Source organism: Patiria miniata, unplaced genomic scaffold, assembly GCF_015706575.1.
Source record: "Patiria miniata isolate m_02_andy unplaced genomic scaffold, ASM1570657v1 HiC_scaffold_3, whole genome shotgun sequence".
Taxonomy (NCBI): domain Eukaryota; kingdom Metazoa; phylum Echinodermata; class Asteroidea; order Valvatida; family Asterinidae; genus Patiria; species Patiria miniata.
Genome location: NW_024037069.1, coordinates 30,843,071 through 30,860,006, shown reverse-complemented (window position 1 = coordinate 30,860,006; position 16,936 = coordinate 30,843,071). Strand labels below are relative to the sequence as shown.

Sequence of the window (16,936 nt, the reverse complement as noted above, 5' to 3'; positions counted from 1 at the left end):
AAATGCGACGCCGATGGGCAATATGGAACACCATGCTTTAGATTTTTACCTAGATTTGTGATAAATACCACGTGACTACAAAATTACTGCACATGTTTTGCCTCCATTCAAAAACATCTTTCCGAATTGTTGCCAACAATTTTGTTAATTATTAATTTTTTTTTTTATTTTTTTTTTTGAAAATGAACATTTGGTATGGGGGCTTATTTTGGTCAATTTTCCGGGTAACAGACAGACCGACCGACCGACAAAGTGTGGGGTTTTTTTTGGGGGGGGAATAAATCATACAAGTTGACAATTTATCAAGAGAAAACAAAAATCGAATTTAGTTGAGGAGTGAGCACGCGGGGAACGCAACTTCAAGATTTAACTGCTTCGGACTGCACACCATGGATGAATACAAAGTGAAAACGACTGGCGTATTTATAGTAACATTTTAGGGTTTCAGTGTATCGACTGACAAATTTCAATTAATGGCAGTGAGATCAAGTGGTAATCGGTAATCAAGTGTATTTTTGGTTAATTGATTGCAACATGCGGACTTTTCCATCAGAGTTCAACTTAGATCGTGAGCCTCACATTGTCTTCGGGGTTTTATTAGTAACAAATTACTGGTTTTCATTCCAAGAGACCCACCAATTAATGTTTCGCATTTGTACAAAGTACGTCAACTGTAAAGAGTTGCGGTTTTGGACTTAGGGCTATATCTTTTTAGAGAGGTACAGCCTGTTCCTACTCAGCGCGAAAGCGAAGGCGAAAGCCATTTTGTGACGCCATGGGAAGTTTTTTCCGGCTGGAAAGTCAACCACATTTCAACTTCGACAAAGTTCGCAGCGAATGCTTCGTATATGAACTGGTGTTATGCCAAAAAATGTCCGGTGCCAAATAGTGTCCGCTGAGCATGCGCAATAGGCGCAGGACACTTTTTGGCAGGTTATTATACGTGCCAAATAGTGTCCAGTGATAAATATAATCCGAGCGCTGTCGATGTCATGCATTGTAGCACTTATTTCAGTCCGGTACTGTATTGCCAAAATACTCTCCGTTCTTACGCAAAATGATGCTAAAAAATGTGAGAGAAACTGTTATTTAGCAGAGGAATAATGCGTCTTGAGACGCACCGTTGGAAAGGCCTTTTTTCGTTGATTTCTTCAAAATGACAGCATGCCATAAAGAATAATTTCACAGGGAGTCAAGTTTCCTTACTATCTTTCAACCAAGTATGTTTTTCAACAATTATTACGTCAGTTACTTTTTGGACAGCTGCAAATGATGGACCCTAGCTTTAACTACTATCACGCTACGTACCTAGGCCTACACTCGCGTGCACGTGTTTCGAAAAAGGTGACCTGACGCAAAAACATAACGGTTTTAGCCAACGTGAGTTTAAATGACAGAAATATCAATTCAAAACAAACTCTACAATAAGCTTCCATCAACAATACGACGTCATAGGCGCATAGCATTTCAAATTGCAGTTTGCTATAATGAGCGGACACTACTCGGCACCAGACAGTTTTTAGCATGTCACCGGCCTTTAGGCTGCACCATAAGTTTCGATAAGTATTTTTTTTTCATCTTGGAAAGTTTCAAATCGTGTTGAGGTCCACGCCAACCGCAAGCTTTCGTCGACGCACGAACAAATTCTGACAGACAAACGAGAGGAAAAGTAAATTTGGGAAGTTATGCTGAAATCAGTTTTGGGTTATACGTATTATTACGTAAAGGCGGCATGATCAGTACGTGCAGCGCGGGATTTTGTTGACTGTACCCCCAACTGCCCGCGTGACATTGAGCACCGGCAGTTTTACCCGGGAACTACTCGTACATCCTGATATTCTCGATAAGCTGGCTAAGCCGAAGAATCAAGTTTCAAATTGATGAACAAAAATCTCGATCTAGTTTCATGACGAAAGTGAAATGTATGAAATCAATATCATTAATTTATAAAGAGGCCTATTTCTGTCTCACGCCTTTGTAAAAACTGTCACCAGTTTGCGTTGAACTCCTTGCTGCGAGACGTACCATCGCGCGATGACAAATGTATTACATCATTCCCGTCATAGAATGAGTCAACAGTAACCTTAGACAATGGACATTTTGGACCACGGCTTCTGTCATTGTAAATATTTAGTTCAGATTTATTGTAAATAATGATTAAAGGGAATGTACAACATTTGCTTTTGCTGGAATTTTCAGAAACAAATGGATTTGGAGGATTAGTATGTTAAAGAAAACATTGTTAAACTGACTTTTTTCTCGTTTTGGACTTGTAGATTGTGGAAAAACCAAGAAAACCTATCATGTTCTTGGAGTCTGGTTCCCTGACCCCACTTAAGATGAAACGGAGCAATTAATTCACTTTGGGGAATTGTAAGGTCAGAGAATCAGCCTAGCAGGCTTGTACCCCTTCATAGGTGTGTAATCAATTGCAAAGAAAAGTCAGAATAACTAAATATGAAAAATTAGGAACAGTTGTTGGGAAAAAAGCCAGTTTTCTCCAACGCTGGTCGGCCGACCAGCGTTGGAAAAATACAGTTTTTCTTCAAAATGTCAGCACACCAGGAGCCACGATTTTAAAGGATGCTTTAGAATGACAGTCCCTAACAATTCAGTAAGGTATTTCGTGATAATTTGATCATTTCGTTTTTTGATGTTTGCAAATGTTGTATTTTCCCTTTAAGCTTTGCAGTCTGTATATTCAATTTGCAGTTGCGGATCTACGCAGTGCAGTGGCGCACCCAGGATTTGGCTGAGGGAGGGGGGGGGGTTCACAATTGTTATTCTTTTTTTGGGGGGGGGAATTATGAATTAAAAAAAAATGTTCCCCAACTTTTTGGGCGCGGAAAAAAATTGGGGTTCTGGGAATTTTTTTTTTGGGGGGGGGGGGACGGACTATATTGACGTTGGTGGCACCATTTCTTGGTTCTTGGTTGGTTCATCATGATACTCCGCGTGGGAGTTTATACTGGAGACCAGAAACCCGGGGGCAAACCCCTTCTCTAAGCGATAAGTGTTACTGGGTTCTTTTACGTGCATTGGATTACACAACACACGTGACCTACGGCTTTACGTCCCATCCGAAGGACGAAGCAATAATGGTTAAGTGCCTTGCTCAAGGGCACAAATTAGTGGCCACCCGGCGAGCTCGAACCCACGCCACTGTTGCCTCTGAACATGGGTCCTTGCTCTATGCTCTGAAACACCAGAGCATGAGTCCGGCCACATAATCACCACGGTCAAATCGTGGGCCTAAAAAAAACCCTGACAACCTTTTTTGGCTCAAGCCCCCCCCCCTCCCCCCCCCCCCCCCCTCCCCCTTGGGTGCGGGAAAGTGGGCATGGGTGAGGCTAATGGGGTTTGACTTGACCCCCCCCCCCCCCCCGAGATCGTATAAAAGGAAACTCATGCAAGAATTAAAGAGCAATTGCCTGCTTCTTCCCCCCCCTCTTCCTCTCCCCTCCCCTAGCAGCTCAACGCCCCCCCCCTCCCATGGTATATGACCTGGACCCGCCCCTGGTTAGGTATAGACAATGAACACGCTTATTGTATGCTTGCGGATATTTAGTTGGAGCGTTTCCTTTCCACACGGTAAGGACTTTCCCCTGAGTGACATCCGAATCCTGCACAGGCACTTACTGCGCTCACTACCGGAAACCTGGTGTCTGGCTGGTGTGGTGGATTTCGAAGCTGAGTGGAATCGGTCAATTTTGCGATTATGTCATCGATATATTTATATTAAACTTTATATTAATATACTTGAACGCTACAACTGAAACACGCGAAAAAAAAAATTTTTTAATTATCAAAGTTTATTCATGTTGTTTTGCTAAAGCAACAAATTATCCACTTTAAGCAGACAAACAATTAAATAAAAAAGGTTATTACTTACAAAATTGTAGTGTTTGAGTTTTTTTTAAATTTTTTTTCTGGCTTCATCAGTAATTGGAAAAAATATTCTCAAGGCATCCCGTACATATAATGTAAAACAGCAAAATACTTAAAATAAGAAACAAAATTAAAATTTTAATTTTATAATTGAGTATTACCAAACTAAAACCATGGCACATACAAGAAAGCATCCCAAAAAAATGCAATAAATTCAAAAAACAATAAACGAAATAACTGAAAGAAGAATCAATATAAGAATTGTATCACGTGACAAAGCGACGTGAATTTAATTATTTTGTGCTGTTCGAAACATTTCTTTTTATTACTAAAACATGTTTCGAACGGCACGGAATAATGGAATTAAGGTAAAAATAGAAAGGAACAAAGATTACCTTCGAAAGTTTTGATAACATGAATATTGATGGAAACATTGTGGGAAAAAAAACGCTGATAATTTTGTCACCAAATTCGTGGATTAAATACAGATTATGTTTTCTCCACTATCATTCATTTTAAAAGTGCCAGACAGAAGTACAAATAAATAGCAGTTTATTGATTATTCACCTTAGCCAAAAAAAAATAATCGACACTGACCGTCAATTGATATTTGGTTGGTATATTTTACAACCCCGGTGTCAAGCTATGGAAAGGCTTATTTTTCGGAGTTTTAATTCGCGGTCTTCCAACCAACGCTGATACCAAATTCCCGGACAAGACCGATACAAATCTGGAATTCCCCTAGACCTCTTTAAACCAATCACAGCTCACTGCTAAAAATAGCTTCTCCACAGAAAAACAATACCCGATAAGATTATGACCACGTGCTGCCATTAATATTTTCCCTATTTTTTTTTTAAATCACATGAAATTGTAACGTAGGCCTATTTATTTCTATTAAGTGAGTGGGTGTGTGGACATCCCCGCCACTAGTTTTGTGGCGGATCTACAAAAAGCAGAAACTTTATATAAATGGCTTCTTGGACACACCAAAATCAACATTCGGCATCTGCACCTTCGAGCTTCAAGCATCAAACCTACAGCTCCAGACCAGTCTATACCAATCGCTCCGCCAATAACACTGTGTACTGTAATAACACTGATTTCAGCAGATTTTATACTCGAGTCTTCGCGCCCGATGGAGTCCGCAATGGTAAGTTCTCGTATATTTGTTTGAGCCAAAAAAAAAAGCAGCGTAACGAGAAGCGTTGATAGCGAACCTGCATGCGTTGTATACTGTGTACATGATACATCACTGGCTATAGAAACAACCCGATCATTGTAATTAGTTTCACAGAGAGTAATCGAAAGCACCGAAGCAATCTACAAGGCTAAATTGTCTCTTTGCGTTTGAATACAAATGATACATCAGAGTAGAAATTTGAAAAAGTTTTTCTTTGACAGTCATCAGTCTTCGTAACACAACAGCAGTTGTTATCCAAAAAGTCAGGCTACAAAATCAAATGATCGTGTTCACCATGTCAATGTTGACGCCATGTTCATCCACTGAAGAGTATGAATGAATACATGTTACTCAAAATAATTATTGACAATAAGTATTCCTTTAATTTACTTTCATTCAGGCGTTTCTTGCTTCGTGTGTTTTCACCGTCCTCCTCTCGGTATCATTGACGGGAGGCAGCGTCATCCCTCAACTGGGAGACAATGCTGCCGACATCGACAACACCGGCCTACTTATGCGGCTCCTAGACGCCGTAAGACTCCCCAGCGCCTCAGACAATTCATCAAGCGACACAGACACCGTGTTGGTGCTTGACGCGGGCCAGGGCGAGGCTGGGCAACGGGGCAGTAGGAGCTCTGCCCCCGGGGACATCAATCTGAGCGACGCGCCGGCCGCCTTTGCACTCGCGGAAGATCTCAGCGGAGCCCAGTTGGCGGAGATTCTGCAAGGGCTGCTGGACGACTCGACCGCACCGGCCGGTTCCGTACCGGTCAGTTTGAGATGCTCCGGGCAGCCGATTGCCGCTAGCACCCCGACGACACACTCCGAATATACGTCGGAGACGTGTCACCAAGGACTGATCCCTACTGTAAACAACTCAAAAGTCAATACTCGGGGTCTCTGCCCGTGGACATACGTGGAGCACGTCGATATTGACAGGTAAGTACCATGCTTTGGAGAAGAAACCTGCAGAAGGTTTGCCATAGTCTTGGTTGCAAAACCTTCGTGTTTTTTTTCTTCTCAAAACTTCAGTCGATCCTCCACTGTATTGGATTCTAAGTGCTTTATTTCACTCGATTCATTGCTTGGAAAGGAATCGATTCCATCGTGTCTTTTACTCGATTCTTATAGAGTAAGGGTCAAGAAGTGGACAGCCACCAAATTGTGCTCTCTGTCAACGACAAAAGATGGTAACGTTTCGATCAATGTTCTACGATCGTCTTCATGAGATATAAACCGGCTTGTCAATAGCGATATATTATTTACGGAAAAGGCATGGAATTTCGCAATTTCCTCTATTAGTTCTATCCACTGAAACCTGATCGGCTGTGTTTCAACATCCGGAGTTGGAAATCAGGTGCTGTTGTTCCAAGAATAAGGAACACCAAAATGATCTTACTGACCCTGTGTTGAATTTCTCCTATAATCTGTTATTTTTTCTTCTTTCATCCGACAGATACCCTAGCACGATGCTGTACGCCCAGTGCGCATGTCCAGACTGCGTCAGGCAAAGCGTCTCGGATGACTTTGGTTGTCACCCAATTTACAACGATGTCAAAGTGCTCCGTAAGCACGCTTGCCAAGACGGGATCCAAATGTGAGTACCAATGAAAACTGGGCAATGAAGTAGCGCCCTCGTTTGGTGAAGAAGAACCTCAGCCGATGGCTACATGTAGTCACTTTTGCATAAATTTGGGGTCCACTTTTTTCCCCGTCACTGTCTGTGATTTCATAATTCTGATGCACTCCTTAATGCAGTCTTCCTACAAGAGTGATTATTAATGGCAACTACAAGTCATGTACCTACCAAACAAATAAAAAAACCGTTTGAAGTTATTGTTCAATATTCTTAATGAAACTTATGGCAAATTGAAGCACCATTATTCATGATATTAGGTACCGTGTCATACCTTGGACCCCAAATTTATAGAAAGACTCGTGCACGAAACTCTAGTGGATTTAGTTCAAATTGCCTTCTAAAACCACCTCACAATACATCGCAGCGATTCCTAATTAGCCAAGTCTCAAAAGGGATGCTTGAAATAATTAAATTAAATTAAATAACCAAACTTCGTTTTCCCCCCAGATACGACTCAGTTTACGAGAGAGTACCCGTAGCCTGTGCGTGCCTCAGAACTCTAGAGTAGAAGAAAGGAGACTGGTGAACATCTAGAACGCCCTCTGCTGGTAACAATTGCAATATAGCAGGCAATAATTGCAATACAGTACTGAAACAACCATGAGCTTGACATAGCATAATATATACTTGTATATAACATAATCGCTTAATATAGCATATTTATATACTTTTGGTACTATTTATTTATTCACATGCGCAATAGTTGATGTTAAGTGAAATAATATGTCCAATGCAATAACACCACGATTCAATGCATATTGGTGCAACGATATTTAAGATATATATAATATATTTATATAATTTATTGATCACGCTATTTATTGGTGCTATCGATGCATTCCAACTGATATTTATTAGATCATGTGAAATTTCGTTTGATATTTATAAGCTTGCCTGGATATTTATATGGTTTTATAGGCAACGTAAGCTTGTTTACGTTCATAATTTATCTTGATTCGTTTTGATGAATTGCTTTGTGTAGAAATTTGAAAACCCGTACAGCTGCATTTGACAGTTACATAAGTAGCACATATTGTGCTCAATATACTGGTTTGTATAACCAATATGAATACTGTGTATACATTTTTAAAATATTTATTTTCTTTTCTTGTTATGAAACCAAGAATTCCTCAAAAGTGCCCTAGGCACCTGTAAGGAGGAGACAATGAGAAGAAAGTTAAGGTGGGAGGAAAACACCCAGAAGAATTTTCTGGGTAAAACCCAAGGAATCAAGGTGGGACGGAAAAACCCATTCCACAAGTGGTCCGGGTAGGAATCGAACCCGGGCCATTGCAGAGGAAAGTAACCGCTGCGCCAACCTGATTCCCTAATATTGTGTAAGTTAGAGGTAACTTTTTAAAGGATGCACATTGCAGGTGTTATGCTTTCACCAAGATTTGCGATTAAGGCATGTTGGACCATATTTCATGATTGTCTATCTTTCTGCCAGGAAGATAATTTGCAGACCGTGCTTGCTTAATCTGTGTACATGTATAAAGATTTTTGTCCTCCGGACTTATTTCCAAACGATAGTGTTAGCGCTGTAGTGCGCCCTCCCACGACACAACTATCGTGCCGATAAAATTATTGATAATAGTATTGCAGTCGAATGCGAGGGCGCACTACAAGCAACGCTATTATGTCCGGGTGCTCAGGTATGTTTTCGTTGTTGTCAAATTAGATTAAGCATTGACCAAAAAGGAAAAAACTGCCACAAAAGGGACAAAGATGTTACAATTATAAAAGGCCAGCTTTCAGTTGTTAATCACGTTAAATATTTATTGCATTAATATCTATTAGATTATATTGGATTACTATTTATTAGATTATATTTTAATATTTATTCGATCAACAGATTCGCAAGCTTTAACTGCTTTTGGCAGTAGATATACTCAGAACATGATAGTATTTATTTACTTATCAGTATAAGTTTGTAATGCATTATTATATCGTTCAAAATCATTAAATTTGTTTTTTTGCATATTTTACTGAAATGATAAGTGCGTGATTGCTGTCAATTTTAATAAGTTAACTTTGACACAAGGCCGAAGAATTCCACAGAAAGAATGGTTTTTCTCTTATTCGACAATGGTAATCTTTCCTTTTTTCCCCCAATCTTCGCACAAACAAATTAGAACATTGACACACTCGGTGTCAGGATTGTGTTCCAAAGTAATCTATCTATTCGGTCAACTCGAACTTCAAAACTCGTTTTGGTGACATGTAGGTTACTTCAAAATGTTAAGGACAAAGTGGTTTGTACAGGAAAACAATTGTGCCTTGAACAAACATTATGGGCGGCCAAAAGGGCCAAAATTTATAAGATGTAAAACAGAAGCATTAAGAAGCATACAATAAACAAACACAAGAATTAAGGAACTAATTTATGAAAAGACAAAGTCGGAAATAAACTAAGGACAAAACTACAATTTACAAACAACTCAAACAAAACAAAAAGAAAGACAAACTCACTCAAACAATTAAGGGCAACATTTTCAATCAAAGGACACATCTAAGAAAAAGAACATACCAAAACAAAAGACAAAATGAAAGTCAATGAAAAGATTTACCAAAGAAGACACAAACTGGAGCAAAGGACAAAACAACAGAAAAACTCTTCTTCTTTTTCAAACAGACATAAAAGCCAAAATCAAACAAAGAATGATCACTACACAAAGTTCATTCAACTTGATCAAAACGAACGTCTCACATGCAAAGGACGAAATACGGGGCAGTTAAAAGAACAACCAAAGGACTACAATGCTTTTTACCGCCGGCCGTACCGACAAAGTTTGAAAAGGACATCATCGCACACTTGAGAAGGTCGTTTCAGGAAACCAAAGAACAAACTTAATAATCTAACTATTATTGAACGATGAGGGCGAAGATGTCAAGGCCGTATTGCAATTGCTCTCCACTGGATTATCTCGTTGCCAATCGAATGTGGTATTAAACTGTACACATATAAAGTTGGACTCTACCAAACCCTTGTGCTGAAGTTTGGCTGGATGGGAATCGACGGTTAGGGTTTCAAACATGAACTGGACGAACTACACCAAATGAAGATGTAATCACCGTCGGTACCAACGGCAAAGCTGCCGGGGCTAATGGCATTCCAATGGAATGATCCGAGCCGGCAGTGCAGTGAGAGGCTGTTGGATGCACTTTATGAGTTCTTCACCCACTGTTGGGTTTGCAACCGGCTTCCACAACAGTTCCGTGACGCGATCGGGGCCGTATCATAAGTCTGACGCCTCATAGGTCATTTCAGACTTTTGAGGCGTCGGACTCATGAGGCATACAATTTATTTATTCCGCCTCATAGGTCCGACGCCTTATAAGTCCGACGCCTCATAAGTCCGACCTCGGAAAAACGAGGCGTTGAATTTGTCGGACATACGAGGCAAGAGACTTATGAGGCTTCGGACTTATGAGGCGTCGGACCTATGAGGCATCGGACTTATGGGCCTTTATTTGGTTAGGGGATGCGATATTGTCGGACTTATGAGGCGTCGGACCTTTGAGGTGTCGGACTTATGAGCGGACCCCACGCGATCATTGTCACTATTTTCAAGCGGAAGGGCGACCGACGCGACTGTGGAATATTACCGCGGATGTCCATCCCTAAGGCAAGCTTCTGTTAGTACGCCTTAAGCCAATCGTTGAGGATATTTTGCCAGAATCACAATGTGGCTTGCTGGCCGTAGCATCATCGATCCTTGTGCTGTTTGTCGACTTCACAAAAGCATTTGACACTGTTACTCGAGATGGCCTATGGCGCCTCAGTTCGTCTAGATTTGGGATCCCTCTAAATTAATCACTCTCCTTCGCCAGTTCCATGACGGCATGTTCGCCCACGTTCGCTCAAGCGTCCTTTGGCACCTACTCCTCTTCACAATCGCATAACCTCGCCACATGGCTGAATCACGGGCTGATTCAGCCACGGAGAAGCCCGGCGCGATTCAGCACCGCGATTCGGCCCGTCTAGGGGAATTGGGTGGGTGGGTTCCCCGAAGCACACGGCTATTTTTTTCCCATTCGTGCTGAATGGTGCCCTGCTGATATCCTTCGCCCTCGTGCGCACGGGACGAAAGCAACATTTTAAAGGTTTTTTTTTATTCTGTGCCGCCAATAACCCATTTAGCTCAGTAAGTAGTACCTATGATGATTTTAGGGGCTTTTTCAAATAAAAAAAGCAACAAATCCTGGACAAATTGAGAAAAAAATGACCCGAATATTTGGACCCCTATACATTTTCAATGGACCGCTTTCGCTTCTTGCCGCCAGGCCCATTTATGCGCATGCGTGCATAATTATGAATTTATTAGTAAAAAGGTTCATTGTCCTCTAGTACTCCCTGGCGGAACTGATAGCGTATTTGGGCTGGTTTGTTCAAGGCAGGATTCTTTTCCTGTACAAACCATTTTGCCCTTTCCAATTTGGAGTTCAGGTCACCAAAACGTCTTTTGAAGTTCGAGTTGATGGAATTGAACAGATGACTTTGAAACACAAATTTAACTGACTTCGAATGTCTCAGTGTTCCAATTTTATTGTGATGGTTGAAACTAAGAGATCACCATTGTCACATCAGGGAAAAAACTCTTTTTAGGTAAAATAATTCGGCTCTGTGTCAAAGATAACGTACACAAATTGGCGACAAGCAAGCACTTATCATTTCAGTAATATAATGCAAACACCAATTTAATATTTTGAACGATATAATATTTGATTATAAACTTAAATTACTGATAAATAAATAAATATTATGATGTTCTGAGTATATCTATTGCCAAAATCATTTAAAGATTGCGAATCTATTAATCAAATGAATATTAACAATAATGTAATAAATATTAATTAAATAAATAGTTTAAACGATTAACAACTGAAAGCTGGTCTTTGATATTTGTAACATCTTTGTCTCTTTTGTGGCAGTTTTTCCTTATTTGTTAATGCCTAATCTATTTTGATAACAACGAAAACATACTTGTGAGCACCCGGATATAAGTAATATTGTCAGTGATCCGTGGTGGATGACTTGAGCGTTGCTTGCAGAGCGCCCTCACATTCGACTGCAATATATGGTCCAAAATAATAGTAAATCTTGGCGAAAGCATAACACCTGTAATGTGCATCCTTTAAAAGGTTACCTCTAACTTACACAAAATTAGGGAGTCAGGTTGGCGCAGCGGTTACTTTCCTCGCCTTCCACCGCAAAGGCCCGGGTCCTACCCGGATCAAATGTGGATTGGGGTTTTTTATTCCCAATTTGAATCCGTAGGTTTTACCCAGAATATTCTTCTGGGGTTTTCCTCCCACCTTTAATTTTTTCTCATTGTCTCCTGTCTACAGGTTTCTCCAGCCTGCTTTCGAGCTACAGTGCCTAGGGCACTTTTGAGGAATTCTCTATTTTCAGAAAATATTCAAAAAATATATATATACAATGTATTCAAAGTAAGTTTTACAAACCAGTATATTGAGCACAATATGTGTTACTAATGTAACTGTCAAACTGCAGCTGTACGGGTTTTCAAATCTCTATTCAAAGTAATTCATCAAAACGAATCGAAATAAATTATGAACGTAAACAAGCTCACGTTGCTATAAAACCATATAATATCCAAACAAACTTATCAATATTACACGACATTTGTAATGATCGAATAAATATCAGTCGGAATGCATAGATAGCACCAATAAATGGCATGATCAATAAATTATATAAATATATTATTTATGTCTTAAATATCTTTGTACAAATGTGCATTGAAACGTGGTGTTATTGCATTGGACATATAATTTCACTTAACATCAACTATTGTGCATGTCAATAAATAAATAGTAGCAAAAGTATATGATTATGTTATATTCACTGACTATGTTACATATAAATAAATATATGCTATATTCAAGTTATATTCAATTTGCACAGTCAAAGCACTTCAAAGTCTAGCTCATGGTCACTTCAGTTGTGTAATGCAATTATTATTGCCTGCTATATTGTAGCTGTTAACAACAGAGGGCGTTCTAGATGTTAACCAGTCCTGCGGTCTCCGTTCTACTACTCCAGAGCTCTGAGGCAAGCACAGGCTACGGGTACTCTCTCGTAAACTGATTCGTATCTGGGGGAAAACGAATGAAAATAGGTCAAGCTTGGTTAGAAAATGCCAATTTACCATTTCAAGCAACACTTTTGAGACTTGGCTAATGATGAAACACTGCGATGTATTGTGAGGTGGTTTTAGAAGGGAATTTGTACAAAATCCAGTTAAGTTCGCACACGGATCATTCTATAAATGTATGGTCCAAAGTTTGGCATATTTTTTGTACCTGTTATAATTAATAGTACTTGAATTTGCCAAAAGTATCATTAAGAATATTCTAATGACTTCAACGATTTTACATTGTTGGGTAGGTACTCACTCTTGGAGGAGGACTGTATCAAGAAGTGCATCAGAATTATGAAATCGTAGATGTTAGATGTAACAGGGACGGGGAAAATCGGACCTCAAAATGTATACAAATTAGTGGCCCACATGCAGCCCTACAGGTTCTCTCGTACCCCCGCCCTGCACACAGAACGCTGGGAAGGGCTGACGAATTAACGCTCTGATTGGATAGATTTTGCGTGACCTGTGACCTGCGCGTCATCACGACCACGACCCTACAAGGTTTGAAACGGCCGTTAAGACGGAGTCATTCATCACTCTTTTATTCCCATTTATAAACGCGGCACCCTTTTTTGGTTGAAAAAGCATAATAATGTAGGAAAATTTGTAAAACTTGTCTGTTTTGTAAATTTTCAACTCCCGTCAGTTGCTCAGGCTCGGTTTCGAATTTACGAAGGGTCGTGATGCACATTATCATGCATTCGACGCTTAAAATTTGTCCACATGGTCCGCAATGAGAAAGAAATCACATCCGGTATGGTGTGTATGCATTTCTATGGCAAACTTTTCGGATAGTATTGGCTAACCGCGGTCTACAGCTGCAGCCAGATGCTTTATACATAGGTCATGATAAATTACCCAGAATGCCATCCCGACTTTCTTCACAAGATTCTGTGAAGCTCATCTGCCCTTCCCAGCGCCCTGTTTGCAGGGCGTGAGGGCGGGGGGTTCGAGCGAACCCTACAGGTCCCATTCTTCAACAAACGAGGGCGCTATTTCATTGCCCAGTTTTCATTGGTACTCACATTTGAATCCCGTCTTGGCAAGCGTGCTTACGGAGCACTTTGACATGGTTGTAAATGGGGTGACAACCGTAGTCATCGGAGACGCTTTGCCTGACACAGTCTGAACATGCGCACTGGGCGTACAGCATGGTGCTGGGGTATCTGTCGGATGAAAAGAAGCAACAAAATAACAGATTATACGAGAACCGCACGAATTCAGCACAAGGTCAGTATGGTCTTTTTAATTTGTTATTCTTGGAACAACAGCACTCGATTTCCAACTCCGGATGTTGAAACACAGCCGTTCAGGTTTCAGTAGATTGTACTAATAGAGCAAATTGCTAAAATTCGTTGCCTTATCCGTAAATAAATTATTGTGATATCACTGTTGACAAGCCGGCTGATATCTCATGAAGACGATCCTAGAACAAATAAAAAATCATCAAAGCCGGAAATACATAGTCTTGGTCCAAGACGTTACTAAATTTTTGTCGTCGACAGAGGGCACAATTTGGTGGTCGTCCACTTCTTGTCGGACCCTAGGAATCGAATAAAAGACACGATGGAATCGATTCCTTTCCATGCAATGAATCGAATGAAATGAAACACATATCATCAAATACAATGGAGGATCGACTGAAGTTTTGATGTTTCTCCTCCAAAGCATGATGATGGTACTTACCTATCAACGTCATTGTGCTCCACGTATGTCCACGGGCAGAGACCCCTAGTATTGACTTGTGTGTTGTCTACGGTAGGGATCAGTTCTTGGTGACACGTCTCCGACGTATACTCGGAGTATGTCGACGGGGAGCTAGCGGCAACCGGCTGGCCGGAGCATCTTAAACTGACCGGTACGGAACGGGCCGATGCGGTCGAGTCGTCCAGCAGCCCGTGCAGCATCGCCGCCAACTGGGCACCGCTGAGATCTTCCGCGAGTGCAAAGGCGGCCGGCGAGCCGGGGCTCCTCCGGCTGGCGTCCCGGGGGGCAGAGCGCCTACTTTCCCGTTGTCCGTCGTCTCCCTTTCCCGCGTCAAGCACCAACACGGTGTCTGTGTCTGATGAATTGTCTGAGGCGCTGGGGGGTTTTACGGCGTCTAGGAGCCGCAGAAGTAGGCCGGTGTTGTCGATGTCGACAGCATTGTCTCCCGGTTGAGGGATGACGCTGCCTCCCGTCAATGATACCGAGAGGAGGACGGTGAAAACACACCAAGCAAGAAATGCCTGAATGAAAGGAAAGGAATTATTGCTGTCATTAATTATTTTAAAAACAGGTATTCATTATTACTCTTGAGTTGATGAATATGGCGTCAACATTTGATTTGTAGACTGAATTTTTGGATAACTACTGGTAGTTGTTTTACGAAGACACAACTTAAAATGAAAAAAAAATTTTCAATTTGTACTCTGATGTATCAATATTGCATTCAAGCACCTAACAGACAATTTAGCAGTGGCACTGAAACGCCAAACAACTTCGGAAATGTACATGCAAAAACAAAAGACTGAGTATGGTCGCGATTAGGGCCTGTGCAGCTCAGTGAGTATTACAAGTATAACGAAGATATCCAATAGCGGCTTTCACTGTTACCTGCTGCTTGAATTTGTCGGTACTCTCGATTGTTCTCTCTCTGTGAAAGCAATTGCAATGATCGGGTTGTTTCTATAGGCAGTGATGTACACAATAAACAACTCATGCAGGTTCGCTGTCAACGCTTCTCCATAATGATACGCTGCCTTTTTTTTGCTCAAACAAATCTAGGAGAACTTACCATTGCGGACTCCATCGGGCGTGAAGTGTTGAGTATAAAAATCTGCTGAAGTCAGTGGTGTTATTACAGTACAGAGTGTTATTGGCGAAGCGATTGGTATAGACTGGTCTGGAGCTGTAGGTTTTGATGCTTGAAGCTCGAAGATGCAGATGCCGAATGTTGATTTTGGTGTGTCCAAGAAACCATTATATAATTTTTCTGCTGCTCGAAGATCCGGCACAAAACTATTGGCAGGGACGTCCACACACCCACTCACTTAAAAGAAATAAGTACCTTAACAAATCCGTTTGATTTAAAAAAAAAAAAAAATAAGGGAAAATATAAGACTCCTCGTTGGAACGTTTCCTTTCTATAGAGTTAAGATTTTCCCCGGATTGACATCCGAATCCTGCACTGGCCCGACGCAATGCGCTCACTACCGGAAACCTGGTGTCTGGCTGGTTAAATGGATATCGGAGCTGAGTGGAATAGGTCGTTATTGCAATTATGCCATCGATATCTTTAGGGGGATTTTTGTCGACTAAACTTGAACGCTAAAACTGAAACACTTGAAAACTTATTAACAACCAATCAGAGTTTATTCAAGTTGTTTTGCTAACACAACAAATTATCCACTTTTAGCAGATAGCCTAGACAATTATATTTATAAAAATCAAGGCTATACTTCAAAAAACAATATGTTGTCAGTATTTTAGTTTTTTCACACTTTTGGCTAGCTTCATCGGAGAAAAAAATATTCTTAAGACACCCGTACTTAAAATATAAAACAGTAAAATACTTAAAATAAGAAACAAAATTTAAGATTTACTAACAAACTGAAACCATTGCATCGGTTCGTGAGAACATTGATGATGATTTGAAATGTTTCGAACGGCACAAAATAATTAAAAAAACCAGGTAGAAACTGAAAAAGAACAAAAGTTGCCTACAGAAGTTTTGAATAACATGAATATTGACTTAAACATTGTGGGAGAAATACCCTATTTTTTTGTTACCAAATTAGTGGAGTAAGTAAACAAACTTTTCTCCACTATCATTCATGTTAAAAAGTACAAGACAAATATTGATTATTCACCTCAGCCAAAAAAAACAAAAAAATCGAAATTGACCGTCAATTGATATTTTGTTGGTATATTTCACAACCCCTATGGAAAGGCTTTTTTTTAAGTATAATATTCGCGGCCTTAAACAACGATGATACCAATTCCCGGACAAGACGATACTAGTCTGGAATTCCCCTATGGACCAGGTGCTGTCATTAATATTTTCCCTTGTTTTTT

General features: G+C 40.5%; 1 protein-coding gene across 1 annotated transcript; it reads left to right on the top strand.

Moving 5' to 3' along the window:
* The first annotated feature begins 5,026 nt into the window (after positions 1-5,026).
* Positions 5,027-7,801, top strand: LOC119736656. The gene is made up of 4 exons (XM_038210671.1): positions 5,027-5,041; positions 5,472-6,010; positions 6,528-6,668; positions 7,158-7,801. Exons 1-4 carry the CDS (start codon positions 5,027-5,029, stop codon positions 7,216-7,218), a joined length of 756 nt encoding a protein of 251 aa, XP_038066599.1. The 3' UTR covers positions 7,219-7,801.
* Positions 7,802-16,936: the final 9,135 nt, after the last annotated feature.